This window comes from Aegilops tauschii, chromosome 3 (genome assembly GCF_002575655.3).
Source record: "Aegilops tauschii subsp. strangulata cultivar AL8/78 chromosome 3, Aet v6.0, whole genome shotgun sequence".
Lineage (NCBI taxonomy): Eukaryota > Viridiplantae > Streptophyta > Magnoliopsida > Poales > Poaceae > Aegilops > Aegilops tauschii.
Genome location: NC_053037.3, coordinates 77,199,017 through 77,218,739, shown reverse-complemented (window position 1 = coordinate 77,218,739; position 19,723 = coordinate 77,199,017). Strand labels below are relative to the sequence as shown.

The 19,723-nt window shown below is 44.1% G+C and overlaps 1 protein-coding gene across 1 annotated transcript; it reads right to left on the bottom strand.

The window, feature by feature from the left end:
* Positions 1-9,041: 9,041 nt before the first annotated feature.
* Positions 9,042-14,384, bottom strand: LOC109786773 (DDT domain-containing protein DDR4). The gene is made up of 11 exons (XM_020345332.4): positions 14,106-14,384; positions 13,902-14,012; positions 12,887-12,979; positions 12,764-12,801; positions 12,530-12,611; positions 12,290-12,396; positions 11,098-11,260; positions 10,932-11,021; positions 10,693-10,813; positions 10,210-10,252; positions 9,042-10,114 (listed from the first exon to the last, which is right to left on the bottom strand). The coding sequence occupies exons 1-11, from the start codon at positions 14,250-14,252 to the stop codon at positions 9,325-9,327; spliced, it is 1,785 nt and encodes a 594-aa protein (XP_020200921.1). The 5' UTR covers positions 14,253-14,384; the 3' UTR covers positions 9,042-9,324.
* Between the last annotated feature and the right edge of the window lie 5,339 nt (positions 14,385-19,723).

Here is a 19,723-nt window from a genome sequence, read left to right as displayed (position 1 = left end):
ATTGATTTGTTTCGGTGGGATTCCTCTGACGCCATAAAAATAGGTGAGCTTGCTCCAAAATAAAAATAAAAATAGGTGAGCAAACACCCACTCTCCTATACTCCCTCGAAAGAGTGTACTTTCAACTTTGTTAGAAAGTCAAAACAAATTATGTTTGACCGTATTTATATAGTAATACATCAATATTTTTGCCATCAAATTAGTAGCATTAGATTCATGATAAAATATATTTTCATCATATACCTATTTGATTTCACAAACATTGATATATTTTTGCACAACCCCGGTCAAACTTTGAGATAGTTTGACCCTCCAACAAAGTTGAAAGTGCACTCTTTCAAGGACGAAGGGAGTATGAGCCGGTTAAAGCGCACCCAATTTGGTGGCCGCCGGAGCCGGAGTGAACACTCTTTTCTAGAGCCTTGCTAGAGCCTTCCCCAAGGGTTGTTTATCTCTGCATAAGTGTTGCTTTGTAGCTCGTCATATTAGTGTTTGGTCCTGTTGGGCCCTGTATCTGCATTGTACTGCATCCCACCACTGCATTAGTTGTTGCTTTTTAAGCTTTGTAAGCTCTTTCGAGCAGTTTATCTATCAAGTCAGTAGACTTTCCTCTTGGAACCGCCTCCGCAAGCCAGCTGTGCCGGTTGTTTCTTCTGTAGCTGACTGTTCTTTCATATATGCGGATTGCTAATTGGAACGTTAGGGGACTTGGTGACTCCGACAAATGCTCATTAGTCAAAGATGCACTCTTTTCTAGCCGATCGAACGTTATATGCCTGCAGGAGACTAAATTGCAGGTGGTGGACAAGATGAAGGCAGCATCCTTCCTCCCTGTAAACCACAAATCTTTCATCTACATGCCAGCTTGTGGCACTGCAGGCGGATTGCTTGTGGCCTGGGATGACAGCGTGTTGCACGGTTTAGAAATGGCAAAACACCGGTTCGGCATAACAGTCAGTTTCCAGTCCAGAAGCAATAATGACGGTTTTGTTCTCTCCACAGTCTATGCCCCATGTGATGAAGAGGAGAGGGACGATTTCTTTGCAGTTATGACTCAAACAGCCGAGCAGGTTACTGGGTCCTGGATCATCTTGGGTGATTTCAACATGTATAGGTTTGCGCATGAAAAGTCACAAGGAAGGAAGAATTGGGCACTAATGGACAGGTTCAACTCATAGATTAGAGAGCATGCTCTTGATGACATTGATATCACTAACAGAAGCTTCACTTGGTCCAATAAGCGAGAGGAACCCACTCTAATCAAGCTAGATCGAGTTTTGGTGAATGCGGAATGGAATCTGGGCTTTGTCAACACAACAGTTGCTGCTCTACCTGCTACAACATCGGATCATGTGCTTATAGGTGTGGAGTTCTCAAGGGAGGCTACCAAAAGCCCTTTCTTTAGGTTTGAAAATCACTGGCTGCACATACCAGAGCTCAGGGATATTATCAGTCAGAGCTGGAGGAAAGGAACCAGAACCTTCGCCTCTCTATCAACCTTGATCAACTTCAAGCTTAGAAGATTGAGGGCTGCAATTCGAGCATGGGAACGCACCAAACCACCGATGCAGAACACCCTTGCCAATTGCAAGCATGTTGTCCAGTACATGGACACAGTTGAGGAAAGAAGGCGCCTTTCGAGGATAGAGGTTGCCCTCAGAAATCACGCCAACCTGAAGGCGCAACAGTTGATACTATGGCAGACTAGTTTCTGGAAGAGAAGAGCACAAATAAGAGGTTGTACCTTGGGAGATGAGAATACCAGGTTCTTCCATGCAATGGCTAACTGCCAACACCGCAGAAACAAAATCAAGCTCCTGGTTAAAGATGGCACATATTTCTTCAGGGATCAAGACAAGCTGCGAATTGCAACTGATTTTTTCACACACATTTTTGGAGAAAGCTCGGCCTCAATGCCAGTTCTGGACCCCTCCCACCTTTATGATCCAGTCGACCTGTCTGCACTGGAGGCACCTTTCTCTTGGGGCGAAATTGCAGCAGCAATTCAGAACACGCCAAACAACAGGAGCCCAGGGCCAGATGGGTTCACAAGTGAATTTTACAAAAGTTTTCTTGGGCTGTTGAAGGAGGACTTGCTGGGGTTTTTCCAAGAGTTTATGAGCTTAGCAGTGACCTACTCGGCATCAACACCGCCAACATTGTGCTTCTTCCAAAAAAAAGAAGATCCAACAGATATAAAGGACTTCAGGCCAATCTCTTTAGTTCATAGTGTCCCGAAGCTTGTCACCAAGGTGCTGGCAGTGCGGTTACAGAGACTGATCCAGACTCTCATCCACCCCCTCCAATCTGGCTTTCTCCGAGGACATTGCATTATTGAAAATTTTGCACTGGCAGCCGAGTTAGTACAGCAAGCCAGGAAGAGGAAAGCGCCAATGGTTGTGCTGAAGCTTGATTTTCAAAAAGCGTTTGACAGTGTTAGCTGGGAGGCTCTAAAACAAATCCTTGCAACAAGGGGCTTTGGGGACAGATGGATCCGATGGGTGGATGATATCCTAGCTTCTAGTTCCTCCAGAATTCTTATCAACGGCACTCCCGGCGAAAGGATCCTATCAAAGTGTGGCCTACGGCAAGGGGATGCCCTGTCTCCATACCTTTTCATTTTGGTCGCAGATATCCTACAACAGCTCTGCCAGAAGGAGTATCAGGAGGAGAACCTAGTGCATCCGTTGGGAGCCGACGGGCCTTTTCCAATTCTGCAATACGCGGATGACACGCTCATTCTCTTGAGAGGAGATGTCCAACAAGCAGGCATTATCAAGCGGATTGTGGAAGACTTCAGCAATTTTACTGGTCTAAAGATCAATTATCACAAGAGTACTTTTGTTCCAGTTGGATTGGACCAGCACACCTATCAAGGTATTGCTGAGATTCTGAATTGTCAGACTGCAGCCTTCCCTTGCACCTACCTGGGGTTACCACTTTCTCTTAACAAGATACCGCACGGACTGTTAATGCCTGTGATTCAGAAGGTGGACAAGCGTTTGTCTGGTTGGCTTGCAACTTTTCTGTCCTGGGGGGGCGTCTAACCTTGATTAATGCAGTTTTGGCGGCAATCCCTAGTTATTACATGGGCTGCTTCTTGTGGCCGAGTCAGTCCTTGGAGAAAGTTGATCAAATTTTGAGGGGGTTTCTTTGGCAAGGGAAGGATAAGGCCAAGGGGGGACAGTGCCTTGTCGCTTGGGATGTGGTCACACTCCCAAAAGAGAATGGAGGACTGGGGGTGCGCAACCTTGCAGCACACAACAAGGCCTTGGTATGCAAGTTTATGGCAAAAGTTCTGCAACACGAGGATGTGTCGTGTTACAGTTGGTTCGCGCAGGCATATTGTCAGAAGGAACTATCCTGGACCCCTCACAATCGAGATACTGCTGTTTGGAAAGGTTTTAGATCCACAATGCAGATGGTTATGGAAGCTTCCAAATGCAAACTGGGGGCGGCCAAAGCATTGCCTTCTGGTATGATCTCTGGCTGGACTGTGGTCAGCTCATGATTGTTTTCCCGACGCTTTTTACTTTCGATGTGGCCCAGTTTTGCACAGTTGCTTCACAGTTAAGAGACGGTCAATGGAACATCCAGCTTCATCCAAATCTCTCCTACACGGCCACACAAGAACTGGCAGCCCTTGCTGAAATCTTGAGCTATGTGCTGCCCCAGGTTAATACAGTTGACACCAGAATGCCCCTGCTCGTTGGCAAGAGCTTGAGCACTCCTTATTTCTACAAGCTTTTCACTTTTCGAGGCAAACTCTATATGCCAGCCAAGCTCATTTGGGATAGAATCATACCACACAAATATCGCATCTTTCTGTGGATTGCACTCCGGGACAGACACAACTCCAGAGATAACATGGTGAGGAAGAATTGGGATAAAATTGCTTCGCACAATGGCTGTGATCTTTGTCTAGCGGCGGAGACAATGAGCCATATTTTGCTGAGATGCAAACTTGCACAAGCGTTATGGTCCAATTTAGGCTTGCAGGAGTTGGCCACATCTTCCACAGAACCTGAACTTTATTTATGTTCAGATCAGCCGAAGGCGCTGCATGGCAAAATGTGGCATATTCTTTTCGCGGCGTGTGCGGTCACCCTTTGGAACGCCAGGAACGCTCGAGTCTTCGAAGGATCCTTTTGGCAGGAGCGCCAAGTATACACTAGAGTCATTGAGCTGTTCAAGTTTTGGAGCCTGCGTGCCCCGCAGCATATTAGGCAGTGCATGTTGGATTGGGCAGCCGCTTTCACTCCAACTTAATTTGCATGTTCTCTTACTTTTATCTATCTCCAACTCTGTATCACACTAGGTCTGGTGATGGCCTGCTGTACTCCTTTGTACGGCGTTAACATCACCTTCATGTAAATGACTTTGGTCATCCGGGTTTTCCGCCCGTTTTGAATGCATAAGGTAAAAAATGATCTACCTTTTTATTCAAAAAAAAGCGCACCCAATAAGCTTAGAGGTTTTTTATTGTTATTATTTAGAAGTTTGATTTGATGATATTTTCCTACAATGATAAAAACAATTTAGAAAAATAAAAAAATGTATTGGGAAATATTCATTTGCCATGTATTTGATAAATGTTCATAGTGTGTTAAAAATGCTAGAGTATTTCAAAAAATATTCATGTGTACAAATATAGAATGAAAATTTAAATGAAAAAAAGGAAAGAGAAAGGGTGAGAGAAAAAGAAAAGTAAATCCATGCAAAAGCCGGAAGAACCAAACAGAACCCATAAGAAACTAGTTTAAAATTGGAGGAAAAATAATAAGGTTTGGAACTCTGACAAATGGCCTTGTGGAGACACACATCTGGGCGTTCACCCGATAATTCTAGACTTACGTGAAGTTTAACGTAACCTTCCATCTATAATGATGAAAATTGTTTACATTTCTTTGTACTTGAATAATGATGAAAAAAAGGAATCAAATAAAGAAATATAGAGAAGAAATAAATACTACTCCTTCCGTTTTTAAATATAATTTTTCTTGGATGTATATAGACATATTTTAGAGTGGAGGTTCATTCATTTTGCTTTATATGTATTCCGTATTGGAAAAATGAACAACCCCAGTCGGATTTATATACATCGTGACCCTATCGTTGACCCGAGAAGTTTGAATTCCATGCATTTTTCTCGTTTGGGAGAAACAAAAACGAGGTCAATAGATAAGGTGGCGTACTACGTTTAGCCACACCTTTTCCCTACTCTTACTTTAGTTTTTTCGCGAAGTCTAAATACGTGAACTACGGCTAGTGCATCATTTGCACCACAAGGCGACCAGACCAGTCCACCTCTTCTAGTACGACTACCTTCTATTTTTTCTTTCGTACATATTTTAACAGTTTTAATTATCTTGATGATTGGTTCAAAAAAACTTATCTCGACGATGACTAGTCTAGTCTACTAGAAGTTCTCATCGGTGACGCTTGGCCAAAAGCCAAAGCCGAGCTGATTCGATTTGGACGCGGCATCCTCGTCTCAGCCACGTGGAAACACCGCAGAAGCTTCCGAGCAAACGACTTTTACGCGCCCAAGCAAAAGGCCGGCAGGCAGGCACGTTTGACCGGGAATCCGGCCCGTAATACCCTCCCAAATCCTATCCCGCTATATAAACACGCCAGATCCACCGCCTCTCCACCAAGCACAAACTGGCCACGACCAACACCCACAGCCCGGATCCAGATCTTCTTTCTTCTTCGTCGGCTCACCAGGGAAGGACCCGGCATACCGTCGGTCGAGCCGATTCTTGTGAGCGGGTCGTTCATCGGTCATCACACGATGGCTCGCGCGGCGAACGTCGACGTGCCCGCTGCCGGCGCGGCGCAGGGCGGGGCGAGGAAGGCGGAGGGGTTGGCGGCCGTGGCCGGCGACGGCAGGAGGGTCGACCAGGCCGTGGCGTACCTGCTCATGGCCGCCGCGCTTGCCGTCACCTACCTCGTGCACTGATCGACCGGTCGGTCGACGGACGGCGGATAGGAGAGTTCATGTTCGTGTCGCTTCATCTTTGTATAAATCTTTAGCGAGGAAAAGAAAAGAGATTCTATTACTTCTGTATCTCTGTATAATCAGTTAAATTCGTAGGTGAATCGCCTGTTCGTGTCGTTTCATTCATGTTCGTGTCGTTTCATTCATGTTCGTTCTGAAGGTCTCTTGACATGCTCGTGGTCAGGACCAGTTAATTGAAGAACTAGGTTGACGTCTCCCAATCCTGCCCAAGATCGTTAAGCCTAAGCGCCACTGCCGACGTGGCGATTGCAATTGGAGGAGCGTTTTTTCAGTAAACCGCGCGCATCATTAATCAACGGAAATGATAAAATCCGAATGTCAGATTTTTGACCATGACAAATCAAATGCCTTTTATTATAATTTTAGTTGACGCGAGGATGGCTAGTTTAATTGGCAAGCGTGGCAATTTTCTGGCAAAAAACAAACTGAAGGCGAGCGGATTTATCATGCTTACCAACTTGAAAATAAATATAAATTACCACAAAAAAATTCAATTTGCCACGGGCGGATTTATCATGCTTATCAACTGGCAAACAAATATAAATTACCACAAAAAAATATTCATTGCCATGGTCAAATCCGTTTGGTACTTATCGGCGTTATTAATCAACAATCAAAATATAAGTACAAACACACGCAACAACTTCAAGAGAAATTAAGAGTTGACAAATGTCCTGAAAACTATGCTAAGGACCCAGGACATAGAATAAGAAGGCCCGTACAAATCTCTGCATACACCAAAACTAACGGTTGCAGCCAATATCCAGTGCCGCCCTGATGGAGGATGAGGGTCATAGATATCCATGCATACACCAAAACTAACAGTTGTCTCGGTTAGTTTGTTCTTGTGGAGTCGAAACCGCGGTGGCGGAGCACTATGGAGTTGTCTCGGTTTGTTTGTTCTTGGAGTCGAAACTGCGGTGGCGGGACCTTATGGAGTTGCCTCGGCTTGTTTGTTCTTGTGGAGTCGAAACCGCGGTGGCGGGCCCCTATGGTATACGATGACCGGTGTTGCTGGCCTGTTCGGCGATCTTTCGTGGCGCTGGCCGTGCCTGGTTTTGTCCTTCAAAGTTCTCCGTCGGAGTCGAAACTGCGCTATCTGGTTACAGGTGGCTGAGTTATGGCGCAGATTTTCATTTAGCTTTACGCATCCGCTACGGTGTGGGTTGTGTCAACGATCGCCGAAGTCGAAGTCGTTTGCTCAGAGTTTAGGGATGGCGATGCCGCCTCCAGAGGAGCGATGCCGATGACGTCTGCATACTGTCTCGACGGGGTCCTCTTTGGAATGGTAGGTGTGCCGCTTAGTGGTTGTGATGGTTTTCGCTCGATTCTTCGTGATTAACTAGACAATGTGGTTTTCGTTCGGTTTTTCCTTAATTAACTGAGCAACTCTTTTCTTCTTAATGAATGCAGAAATTCTGCCATTTTAAAAGAAACAAAAAATCCAGCGCCCCCTAGGCGCTTAACACCATCGTCATAAAAGACTTTTGAAGTCAACCATGTTAAGGGACATGTCACTGCGTCATGTCGACTGGGGTACATCTCATGCTAACCTGAACACAAAACCGTCGCATACTCGCATCCCATAGACATAGTCCAAGAAAAGCGCAAGAGCCGCAACCGTTGAAGCACCAATCCAGCTTGAGAAAATGGAGAGGAAAAGAAACCTAATCTCACCGCCCCAACCGGACGGTGAGAAGACGAGGCCATCAACTTCTCAACGCCGTCATGGAGAGTGTCGTCATGGCGAGGAGCATTGGAGAAAACCAAGACAAGTTTATTTGACATGGAATTGTCCTCATCCTTCCGGCCCCACCATACGAAAGCTCCATCTATGAAAATACCACATGAAAGGAATGGGATCCCCTCCACCACCCGCCGCCGAAGCAACGAGCAGGGTCGGAGGAAACCACATCCTCGTTGGCTTTCACCAAGAGAAGAACCCACCTGCCCACAATCACATTTTTTCCTGGGGAGGGAGTCCGGGTACGGGCAACTACCACCTATGTACGTTTCACTCCAATCGAAGCAGCGTTGAGCGGGCGTCTCGACACTGTTCCTGCTCCATACCCCTTGCGGCAGGGGCTTCCTCCTCTGCCATTGGGCTCCTCCACGAGACACACATCCTCCACCACTAGCGCCTCTCTTCCCCCTCCCCCAATGTTTGTCCTTGCGGAGGGAGCATGCCTCTTAGGGCATGAGCAATGGTGGCAGCACCTTGGTGCTGCCCCAGCCCATCCACGCCAGCCAACAGAGCTGAGACCATCGTTTATTTCAACAGGCATCCAATGCATCAGTGGTTTCATGACGTGAGCCCGCAATTCTTACTGTGAGTCGCTGTCGTTGCTTTCCTTCCCTCTTTCCTCTCCTTTTCACCTCGCCTCTACTTTTTCTCTCGGAGAGACAGGCTCCTCTGCAGGATCCCCTGACATCTGCGGAGCACTAGCCGAACCACCACCGTGGCATCCGAGCCTACCTGGCTCTGCGGAGCATCAGGTTGAGGCGACGCGTAGGGCATGGCCAATGGGTAGCCTCAGCCTGTTGCCCCGTAGGTACACGTAGGATCCGAACTAGGTTTGGACTGAAAGGTATAGCCTCGCAGTAGCAAGTGTAGCCTGCAGAAGAGCCGGTCTCTTAGGTGTGAAAAGTGAAGAAAGGAAGAAAAGGCATGCTGCAGAAAAAGAATGCTATGCATGTCAAGGACAGTGGGTCCGCTGCATAGTGTGGCCTCCATTGGCCAATTTTTTTTCAAAATGATGGCTTCATTACTTTTTGATTAGTTTAAGAGTTGAGGCAAGAATATTTTTAAAATGGTGGCTTCATTACTTTTTGATTAGTTTAAGAGTTGAGGCAGTACCAGGATGATGCCCCCGTTGTACATGCCCTTATCTGTCCTTCCTCGTCAGCACTACCGTTCTTTTTTTGGTAAACAAAAGAAGAAGAAAAAAAACCCTATTTTACCTTTACCCTAGTAACCCTTGCAACAGCATGCATCATAAGCCGGGTCATGCTTGATCAGTTTAAAGTTTCATAAAACATAACTTAAGTGAACCGTCGGGCAACACGACAAGTATGTACAATTACAACAACAAAGCATACACAGGTATTTCCCACGACTCTGAAGACAAACAGGCAATTCTTCGCCAAGAAAAGAGAAGATAAAACTCGGGTATTGTCTGTCTGACTCCCACTACCCTGAGCTGGTATAAGTGGAAGCCGGCGAGGGCCCTAAACCTATCGAACTCGCCGACTTCCTTCCATCCATAGCACAAAATGCAAAAGAGATGCACAGACACTCATCTCTAAGACGACTCAGAGTCAGATTCCTCCTCAGAATCTGCAGCTGACTCTGAATGATGATCATCTTTGGAGCCATCTTCAGGTTCCTCCTCAGAATCCGCAGCTGACTCTGAATTATGATCATCTTTGGAGCCATCTTCAGGTTCCTCCTCGGAATCTGCAGCTGACTCTGAATGATGATCATCTTTGGAGCCATCTTCAGGTTCCTCCTCAGAATCTGCAGCCGACTCTGAATGATGATCATCTTTGGAGCCATCTTCAGGTTCCTCCTCGGAATCTGCAGCTGACTCTGAATGATGATCTTCTTCAGAGCCATCTTCAGAGCCTGACATAGAGAACTGCTTGGAGATGGGCGTCGGTCTTTGCCTCGTTGTTTTCTTTGTCATAGCTTCAGGAGTCACCTCCCCTGGGTGCACCATCTCTTCATCAGAACCTTTCATGTTTCTTCGACTCCGACGAACCCCTGGTCGAAACTGCTTGCTAGCAAGAGCCCGGGCAGCAAGGCGGGTCCTCTTGCGTGGTACAATAACCTCCTCATCCGAGTTGCTCTCGTGGGAGTCAGAAGCATCAGTGTCTCCATCGCTGCTGGAGGAGCCGTCATCCTTGTCATCATAGTCTGAGACTTCATCGTCGCCAGAACTAAGATCGTCTAGGTCCTCCTTGCCATCCTCCTGTTCTCTGTCTTCATTATGCTCGATGTCAGCACCTATATCAGTTTTGTTGTCTGCCTGATGAGGAACTTGCTTTTCCTTTTTCGCCGCCTCCTTGCGTGAATCAGCTTCCTTTCCTTTCCTGCATCCAAGTAGGTAGATTCTTTTCACATATGCACCAATATAGTATTTACTAAGAAACTAAGGGAAAACAGCAGTGGAATTGTTTGAACTTACGCTGTAGCTTTTATTGCCTCGTTTATGCGACGATCATAATCAGCTGCACAGAAAATAAACACATGGTGTCAATGTCAAAAGGATAGCAGGTGATCACAAAATATAAATATTTTTAATTAACGGTCAAGATATAAACTTCTACAAAACTGGAACATAGTGGAAGCAACCTACATCACATATTGCAAATAACAAATACAGTAGAATCAGTGTTCCAACTCCCCTAATTTGCCTCTGACTATCAGAACCAGTAAAACATATTCATAAATGCATAAATTTGATTACATAAATGAGGGATGCCAAAAGAACACGAGTTTTAATATAACAACCAAGCTGCAGGCCGTGAAGCCAAAAGATATTGCCAATGTAAGGAACAATTGTGACAAGGTTTCATTAAAATTGCAATTATTCATCTACTGCTGGAAATTTAGAGTGTGTTTTATTTTTCATCTGTAGCTGAGGTTGTGGAATAGAAATGCTCCTTACAGTAATCGTAGCTGACAGCTTTACGTTCGCGCAATGAACGGGTTTGGAAAACATTAGCAAAAGCTAAACGCTCCAAACGCTCATTCTTCTGCTGCCGACGTTTCAAGTCCCTCTCTTTCTTCTGCAAGTTAAAGAACAGGTAAAAATGCTGTGCTAAACCATCAGCGCAAAAGTAAAATCCGTTGCCAAGGATAGATAGATGCAAACATAACAAAAAATGCAACTAGGGTAGAACTTACCTTCTGGAACTTCTCCACAGCTGGAACAATATTTTCCTTAAGATGCTCCCCAATGGTAGCTTCAGATCGACCTTTGCTGCATAACTTCTCCTGTAAACATCACATGTCAAATATCGGTACTAAAAAGTGAAATGCACATGAAGAACATCTCAGCAGGAAACGTAACTGATATCTCAAGAAACTCATTAAGGTTAGTTGCAACTGTTTCCCACTGAATATTGGTAACTGGTTTTGTCAAACGGCCATCCTTCCCCTTCCAGTTATTCTTAAAACCAACCAATACATCTTCTTTGTATAATCTATGTCCAATAGTTGAGTCCCCAACATACCTTCAAGCAGAAAAATTAAGAAGTGTCAGCAAGACAACAAAAGATACAAAGGGGACAATCAATTACTTTTCTGGAATGTGCAATGGACAGAAAACAAACACGAGATGAAAAGATTCAAGGTCCAACCCAGCATCACTTTAAATGAAGAGTATGTGTCATATTAGAGATACAGTAGGTGGGTATTTGAAAACCAAGAAGGGCAATACCAAGGATGGAGGAGTAAATCCTTATCAGGCCCAACAACCTGGACTACATAAGCTAACAGAAACCCTAGCAGCTCTCTGTGCCTCTCAGCCTCTCCCTCCAACCTAGCTCCCTTCTACCGCATCCCCAGCTCAGTCTCTTCCCTGTATGCCCGTCATGCCGCCCCTACAGCCAACAACCCCATCCCCACTGCCACTCCAGCAGCCCCGTGGCCGGTGAGCCACGACGAGCTCCAGCAGCTGCACAGCTCCCCGTCTCTGTCCGCGAGCGAATCGGACACACCAGTGGCGTCCCGCCCAGATCCAATGTCACCCATTCTTGTGCCAAAACTCAAGTTTACGCCATCAATTCCCCCTGGTGAAGTGACACAGTTAGCTGAGGCGACACCATTAATTTCTGGGCACCCACCTAACTGATAAATCCTGGGCATCGCTCCCAGTTATCCACGTCAGAGCACCCAGACAAAATGGCGACAATGCGACGACTTAATAATCTTGAGTCAAGCCATGAATATCAAAGATTGCATCAACTTCTGATTTGGAAGTTGTGATTGCAATTTTGGAATATGCAGAAACGGATTTAAGAAGTGAGCTTGAGGAGTAAAGACTACTAAATGAGCACCCCCCGCCCCTGTCGTGGCCGACGTGTGCATGGAAGGGTTTAAAATTTATGGAATGGGCATATAGGTTTCCTCCCATTAGGGTAACAAGACCTTTCTGTCTGAGCTTACTGTTATAGTAATACCAAAATACTCAAATGCGAATTGGAGTGACCGAAGATGATAGATTATGGAAAATGTAATTAAAAGGAAAGAGGAATACTGACCAGTATATAGCTCCATCACTAGCACTCCCTAACTTATCTTTCCTAAAGTTGCCAATACTAACTCCTTTCTTCATTTCATCAGTTATGTAGCATACTGCATCATTTTGCTGAAATATAGAAAAAATAATATCAATCTACCATGTGTAAAACACTAAAGGAAACTTGTTGATATTTAACATGTGTAAATGCTCAGCTGGCTAAAACTTCAGCAATTAAGAACATGTCTCACAAAAGCAATACCTCTAAGCGAACTTCACAAAGCGCTTTGAGTATAAATAAACGGTTCACTGGATCCTGCTCCTTAAACGTCTCAACTTCCTTACTGCACCAATAAAGGGTTATAGTGATGAAAAATCAATAAAGAGTAAAGGGTTATAGTGATGAAAAATCAATAAAGAGTAAAGGGTTATAGTTATGAAAAATCAATAAAGAGTACAACACACAGAGCCTTATTTACAATATGATGATGCATACCCACGATTTTTTTCGAACGGGTTTGCCCCTTCAGCGACCTGAAACCAAAACTTAGTAAGGCCTGGGGTAATCTATTTTATTTACATTAGTAAAAAGGCCAAGCAATATGTACTAGCAACCTACCCATGACCACCAGTCGGATAGTTTCTTGGCAGTTGCTATCACCCATCCATCATCAACATTGAGTTTGAGTTTTTTGTTAACTGGTGGTATTCCCTGATACATTTGACCACTATAAGTACTGAACAACATCAAAACATGGCATCGTGCGACAAAAAAAAGGTGATACTTCATTGTGTCAGAAGCAAAATGTACCAAACTAAAATAGTTGTAGGGACATAAAATCGCTTTCTGCAGATGCGTAGACCATGTATTATACAATAAGCAACACAAACATTTGGTACAAATACAGAAGCAATGAAAATGCCCCACACATGTCCTGTTGAGAAATGCCGACTGCACTAGAAGATCGGGGGGAAATATGACCGCAGAGATTTTTACAAAATTGAATTGTCTTAGTCAGACTAAGACACAGGTACTATAGACATATAGTTGGTAGAAAATCTGCACTTGGCAACATATTTTCTGGAATGACAGGTATGAAACTTGAGTACATAAAAGAGCAGTAATTTAGTTTAGAAAATAAGAGGTAGACAGACATCTTGATGACTTGGTGAAAGACGTTGATCAGTCAATAAGATGCTGTTTTAGCTCTATGCCAGATATATTGGCGCCTGGTAATAATTCCAAAGTCTCAAGCACACATTCATAACAAGAATATGAAACCAATCGGGCCACCTTGTTTCACAAAAATTAACATGAATACCTAATGTTCACAGTAATCGGTTTACGTGATAGAAAACAAAAATTATAAGGAAAATAAATGCTAAATCTTTTTTAGAGATTGCATCAGCTTTTAGTTTTTTTGTGTGTGAATCAGATTGCATCAGCTTAAAGCAAAGCATACTAGGCACTCCAAACCTAGACTATTTAGACATGCCACGATGCATCTGATATCTGCGCAAACAATCAATCGCACTGTTGGCCGGACCAAATCAGACCAGCAAAGTGCTTGCACGCGCTCTGCGACCCACGACCCAGGCAAACTCAGCACAAAAATTATGCGGGCGATGAAAACCTTCAAAAGGGCAATGTGGATGCGAGCGAGGTCCTCGTTGTTGGTGATGAGCGCCGTCTCGATCTCGTCGGCCGAGAGCCCCAGGTTCGCCTCGATCACCGGCTCGAAGACCTGCAAATCCGAACCCGATTACGCCGACGCGAAGCGGAAAACCAACAGGATGGCAAAAGGGGAAACGGAAACCCTAGACGAATCCGCACTCACCTGGAGGAAGTGGAGAACGGAGGCGAACTCCCAGCGGCGGCGGAGGAGCACGCGGGGATCCTCCGCGGGGCCTTCCTCCGGGGGCGGCGGCATCTCCTGGTGCTTCCCCGGCGACGAGTGCTTCGGGCGCTTCGCCGGCGAGGCCATGGGGGCGGAGGAGCGTTGGGTGGGCGGGAAGGGGGGAGAATTCGGGGGTGGAGGCGGGACGGAGGGCGGGGAAGAGTCGAGGCGCACACGGGGAAGCGGCGCTTGCGAGTGGTTGAGTATTATAGGGTTTTTTTTCTCACACAAAGCGGCCACACATTTCGTTTTTAACCCTAACAAAGGCATGGATTTATTAGTATGGACAGGGGCCTATATTTGGATAGAAACTGATTGAAGGTTTTCGTAGCATTTTATTACCTTAGTCCCAAAAAATTGTTTTATATTTATTTAGATACAAATCTAAGACAAGAATTTTAGGACCGAGGGAGTATTAGCGTGCTCGTGCCTTTTACAACTCAAAATGAGGGTATGACAACTCTCATCTCACACTTCTATTTCTCTACGTGTAAGTGTGGTCTTATCTTTCTTCACAGACACAAAGTGACATAGAGCCAAAACAGATAATCGGCCATAATGGACATATTTTGAAATTTTAAATTGCATTATTTTAGACCCCAAGCGTCTAAATCAAAATCGGTTTCACCGATGTGTTCCTCATAACGTGATCTTTAAAATTAGATCCCACGCGAGCATATGCCCACAAACATTTCTGAAAACCAATCTCGTATCACGGAGCATGCTTTTCTATCATAATGATAACCCAGTCATTTGTTATGAATGAGCCCTTTTGGATTCGTTCCCTCGGTCATGTAGGTTACATCAGGTGATTTCATCTCTCCTTTTGTATTCCTCTTTATGATTGGTGATCTTTCCGCTCTCCTAGGACAAGGTGTGTTGGTGAACGCCATTGAGCCAGTGAAGGGGTGCACTCGTGCGCTCGGGGTGTTCATCTTCTCTTCATCGAGGACACACTCTTGTTTTTACATATATGTCAAGGAACCATTTGTGGTTATGTGTTGGCAATAGGGCAAGTCATAGATCATGCCAAATGCCCCATCATGTTTGGACCTAATTGACTCCCCTTGCTCAACAAGAAGTACGTCGTGTTTTACAATTTGATAGTATAGATTTTGAAGCCAGGTTCATGGAATTTTATACACCAGATGGTCGCATGCATATGAAGAAAATTCAAATTCACAAGAAAAAATCACTAGTAGGGTAAATAGGTCTTGATCAGAAGTGGTCAATCAGACCATTCCTACATACCCGGGGTCTCAATGAAGAAGATTCAAAATTTACAAGAAAAGTTCACTAGTGGGTAAATAGGCCCCGACCAAAAGTGGTCAATCAGGCCATTCCTACATACGCGGGGTCTTAACTCTCCATGTTTGTGCGCGATGACCTTACATGCATGGTGGGGAACAACCGACTATGGTCGACAAACAACAAATGTAAGACGCATTGGAATTCATGTGAGTCTCTTAACCAACCAAAGCACATGGGTGTCCTCGGATTTCAGGATTTTTTGGATGTTCAACCAAGTTTTGCTAGCTTGCCAAGCCTAGTGCCTACTCACTATGTACGATAGATTGTGTGCTTAGGTAAAAGGCCAAATATTATCCTAACAGTCGCCTTGAGGATATCCTGTTCGCGGGAAATGCTTCGTCTACCTAGCAGACAACCCAACACAGTTCGAACATGCTAAAGAAGGGCCTGTTGTGACAATTGGCGCCGACAAGTAGGTCTCAATCTGGTGCGACCCGTGGCTACCACGGGCAACGTTGTACCGGCCGACTTCTGCACGTGGAAACTTCCGCCTCATCCGGGTGTATGAGATCCTCACCGAGAAGGATGCATGGAATGTTGAATTTCTATGTCGAGACTTCATGCCGCTCGACTTTGACGAGATACTCAAGATCAAGTTGTTGCCGCATTGCCTTGAGGACGTCCTGGCCTAGGCTTCGGAGCGGAGGACATCTTCTTTGTCCGCTCTTCTTATCTCCTCGCCCTTGATGAACATTTTTGCATGACGTCCTGCACTACAAGCAGGTATCAGATGGCCAACTTATATAAGATCACGGGTATGTTTAGCTTATATACTAAGTTTTACAGTTTTTGCCATATTTTCTTGCCATACATGCCTAAGGATAGCCGATCAAACTGGTGACAGAGTTTACCACACTTGAGGCATTTCTTGCCACATATCCAAGTAAATTACACGTGAGGCCTAAAATACAGGAAAATAATCTTGCCATAAGTGTGGTTGCAAACCAAACACCAAAGTTTAATCCAATGATCCATGTCTAATTGTCAACATGCTATCACGAACTGCATAAACGAATTCCTTAAAGTGATGAACTACCAACATGCCATCAAGAATACTAACGAGTTCGATTGCCAGGAATGTTTAATATAGTACTCATGTGTAGCACCAGTTCAACGTCATTGGTCACCACGGTGATGCCCAGAAGCTTGCTTAGATCCTTGTCATTTCACATTGTATTAGCGACCAAAATACTAGGTACACCAATTCAAAACATGATTTTGTCATGCCATTATTCCATCTGGAGAGGAGACGGCAGGGGTATTTTCGATCAAGATGAAAAGGGACCTCTGGTCAGATAGACATGACGAGAAATCATGTGGTGTTCGATGAAAAGTATAACATATCTTTTAAATGAAAGTTTGATTCGATTGTTACTCTAAATCTCTTTATGGAGTACCAGGGTATTGTAAAGAGCCTCTTAAACATTCTAGTCCATGTGAAATATCCATAAACAAACTATTCTTTTTATGCGAGAAAGAGTCTATGAATGCTTGTTGTACTACTGTATCTGGGATCCCCAACACTATCAGTTTTCGTTGCTTGGCTATTTGCTTAGGAGAAAGCAATTTACCGGTGCATATCATGCAAAAAACTTGATGGTGTACGGTTTATGGTATACCTAGTTAATTAATTGTACCTTTGCCCGGGAGATGTAGCACCTTGTCATGCCATTAGTTAGAGGGAAATATAGCCACACTTAGTTGTTAGTAAATATTTGTTTAGAGTACTGTTCATGGAATGCAAGGAAGGAATGGCAGGCTACTGTAGCTACCCTGACATCCCTTGATAAGTCAAAGGATCCAGCCGAACCTCGGGTAGGAGTAATTAGGGCAGTCCCAATGCTCTAATGCGTAATATAGATAAAAACATGTCACTTCGGTAAAAATCTGGATTGCCACCATATTTAATGAAGGGGAGTATTGCTACATCTTAATCTATATATAGGTCTTAACACCGAAACCAAGAAAACTACTCTCTCACGAAACATATTAAATGAGAGGTTCTTTTAGATATAATTCATTGAAGAAGTTGTATATCTAAACACATTTAATTTATATGATTGCGAGCTAAAGATTCAAGCCCAGTGTTGACATCTTTCCCCTTTACCACATCATGATCTTGACCCTGTTCAACCACAACATTAGAAATGAGACATGGCAACAAAGTAGCATGTTTGATACATAAGTCGGTGGCGTCGAATGAATTATCTCATTTTGGATAATATCAAATCTTCTAAAGTAGCATAAGAAATTTCACCCTTGGTGCTTTGGCATCTCACATGCAGTATGGAGCACCCACTCCGGTCCAATATTTTTTAGGTCGACGACGTCAGACAATCTCCAAGTTCTAGCCATAGAATGCCACAAGACTCGAGGCAAAGTGCATTTGCACAATGCATTATATGATATTCATGCTTCGCACCACAAGCGGGCAATCATCAGAGGGTTTGAGGTTCCTAGAGTGTTTTAGAAGCCAGGTCGGAAGAGTCTATTGCAAGTATGCAGGAGAAAAATTTCACCATGGATCAGATTGTAGCATATGGCCGACCCCATAGTCCAGTTACCATTAGGCACGGAACTGGATGCACATTGATCGACTTGGTACATTTCTTAAAAGTGAGATAGTAGGCACTACAGATAGTGAAGTTCTAGATTTCTCACAAGGCCGGGCAATGAAATCGTCAGGATTTCCATCGAAGGTCTTGATCTTCAAAATCTCTTCGGCATCGAGTGGAAAATACCGGCAAATGTTCGATGTCCCATTCAAGTTCACGAGTTCATATACCTAGTGAAGGCGACAACTGCTTTTAAGGGAGAAGATCTTGAAATTAGGCTTCCGAAGTATCCATCGGTCCCGTCAGATCATAACTTTAGTACCATTGGTATTGATTCATCTTAAACCCTTTTTTGAGCAAATCAAGACTATGAGATATACTTTGCCATGAATACGAGGGATTTTCAGTGAATACCATATCCTCAAGCCTCTTGTGAGGATAGTACTTAGTTCTGGCACATAAACTACATGGGATAGTCAGTAGGCACCATGCTTGGCAAGAAAGCAACACCATATTGAAAAGTCAAGAGTCTTGGAAGCCAAGGCCACCCATTCATTTTAGTTTGATAATTTGTTCCCATGACTTTCGGTGTGTACTACTCTTCTATTTCCTCAAGCCCACCAATAGTTGCAGACCATTTGACTGAGGCCATCACACAACCCAAAGGTAATTTGAAGACACTTATTAAATGTATGTAGGCAAAGATTGAGCAATGAATTTTAACAAATACTTATTTGCCTCCTTGAGATAGGCATTCCCATATCAACATTCTTTTAGTGAGCTTATCTTGTATGTTTTGCAATTTTTGCTTAATCGGACCATCTGGAGTAGGCAAGCCAAAGTATCTTCATCAAAATCGATATTTTCAATTTGCATTTCTTACAGATGACAACCTCGTTAGTAACACCAAACATAATCAAGCATTCATCAAGGTTTATTAATTTACATCATTGTCTTGAATTTGATTTGCCTCAAAGAATAGGAGTGTGTCGTCTACAAATAATAAATGAGATGTCGTGCAGGTATGATTTGTTTTTCTGTTCCTAACGGCGTTCCGTTCATCGTCCCCTAAAACAGACACACTATTTTGTCCACGGGCTGGTCTAGACTCGTCTATGAACATAGATACAGGAGCCGGCTATCCAACCATGTCCCCTAAACGCTCGTCCTTGCTTGTTTTTTCTAAGTCCATGGCACTAAAAATAATTATAGAAAGTAGCACAATTCATCCATAAAATAACATACAAATATCTATGGTAAAAAATAGTTCAAATATAAATGTTACATATGAGATAACCGGATGTTCAACAAGTTTTTCAAATTCATTGATTTCAAATTCAACGATAATCGAGTCAGAATCTACACATGTCGTCCCACTCATTGTGCCCCTCGAGCTTCATCCGAAAATAATGAATGTAAACGGCTTGCCCTCGGTTCCGTGGTACAACACGATGATACGTCTCCAACGTATTTATAATTTATGAAGTATTTATTGTTGGGAACGTAGTAATTTCAAAAAAAATCCTACGCACACGCAAGATCATGGTGATGCATAGCAACGAGAGGGGAGAGTGTTGTCCACGTACCCTCGTAGACCGAAAGCGGAAGCGTTAACACAACGCGGTTGATGTAGTCGTACGTCTTCACGATCCGACCGATCAAGTACCGAACGCACGACACCTCCGAGTTCAG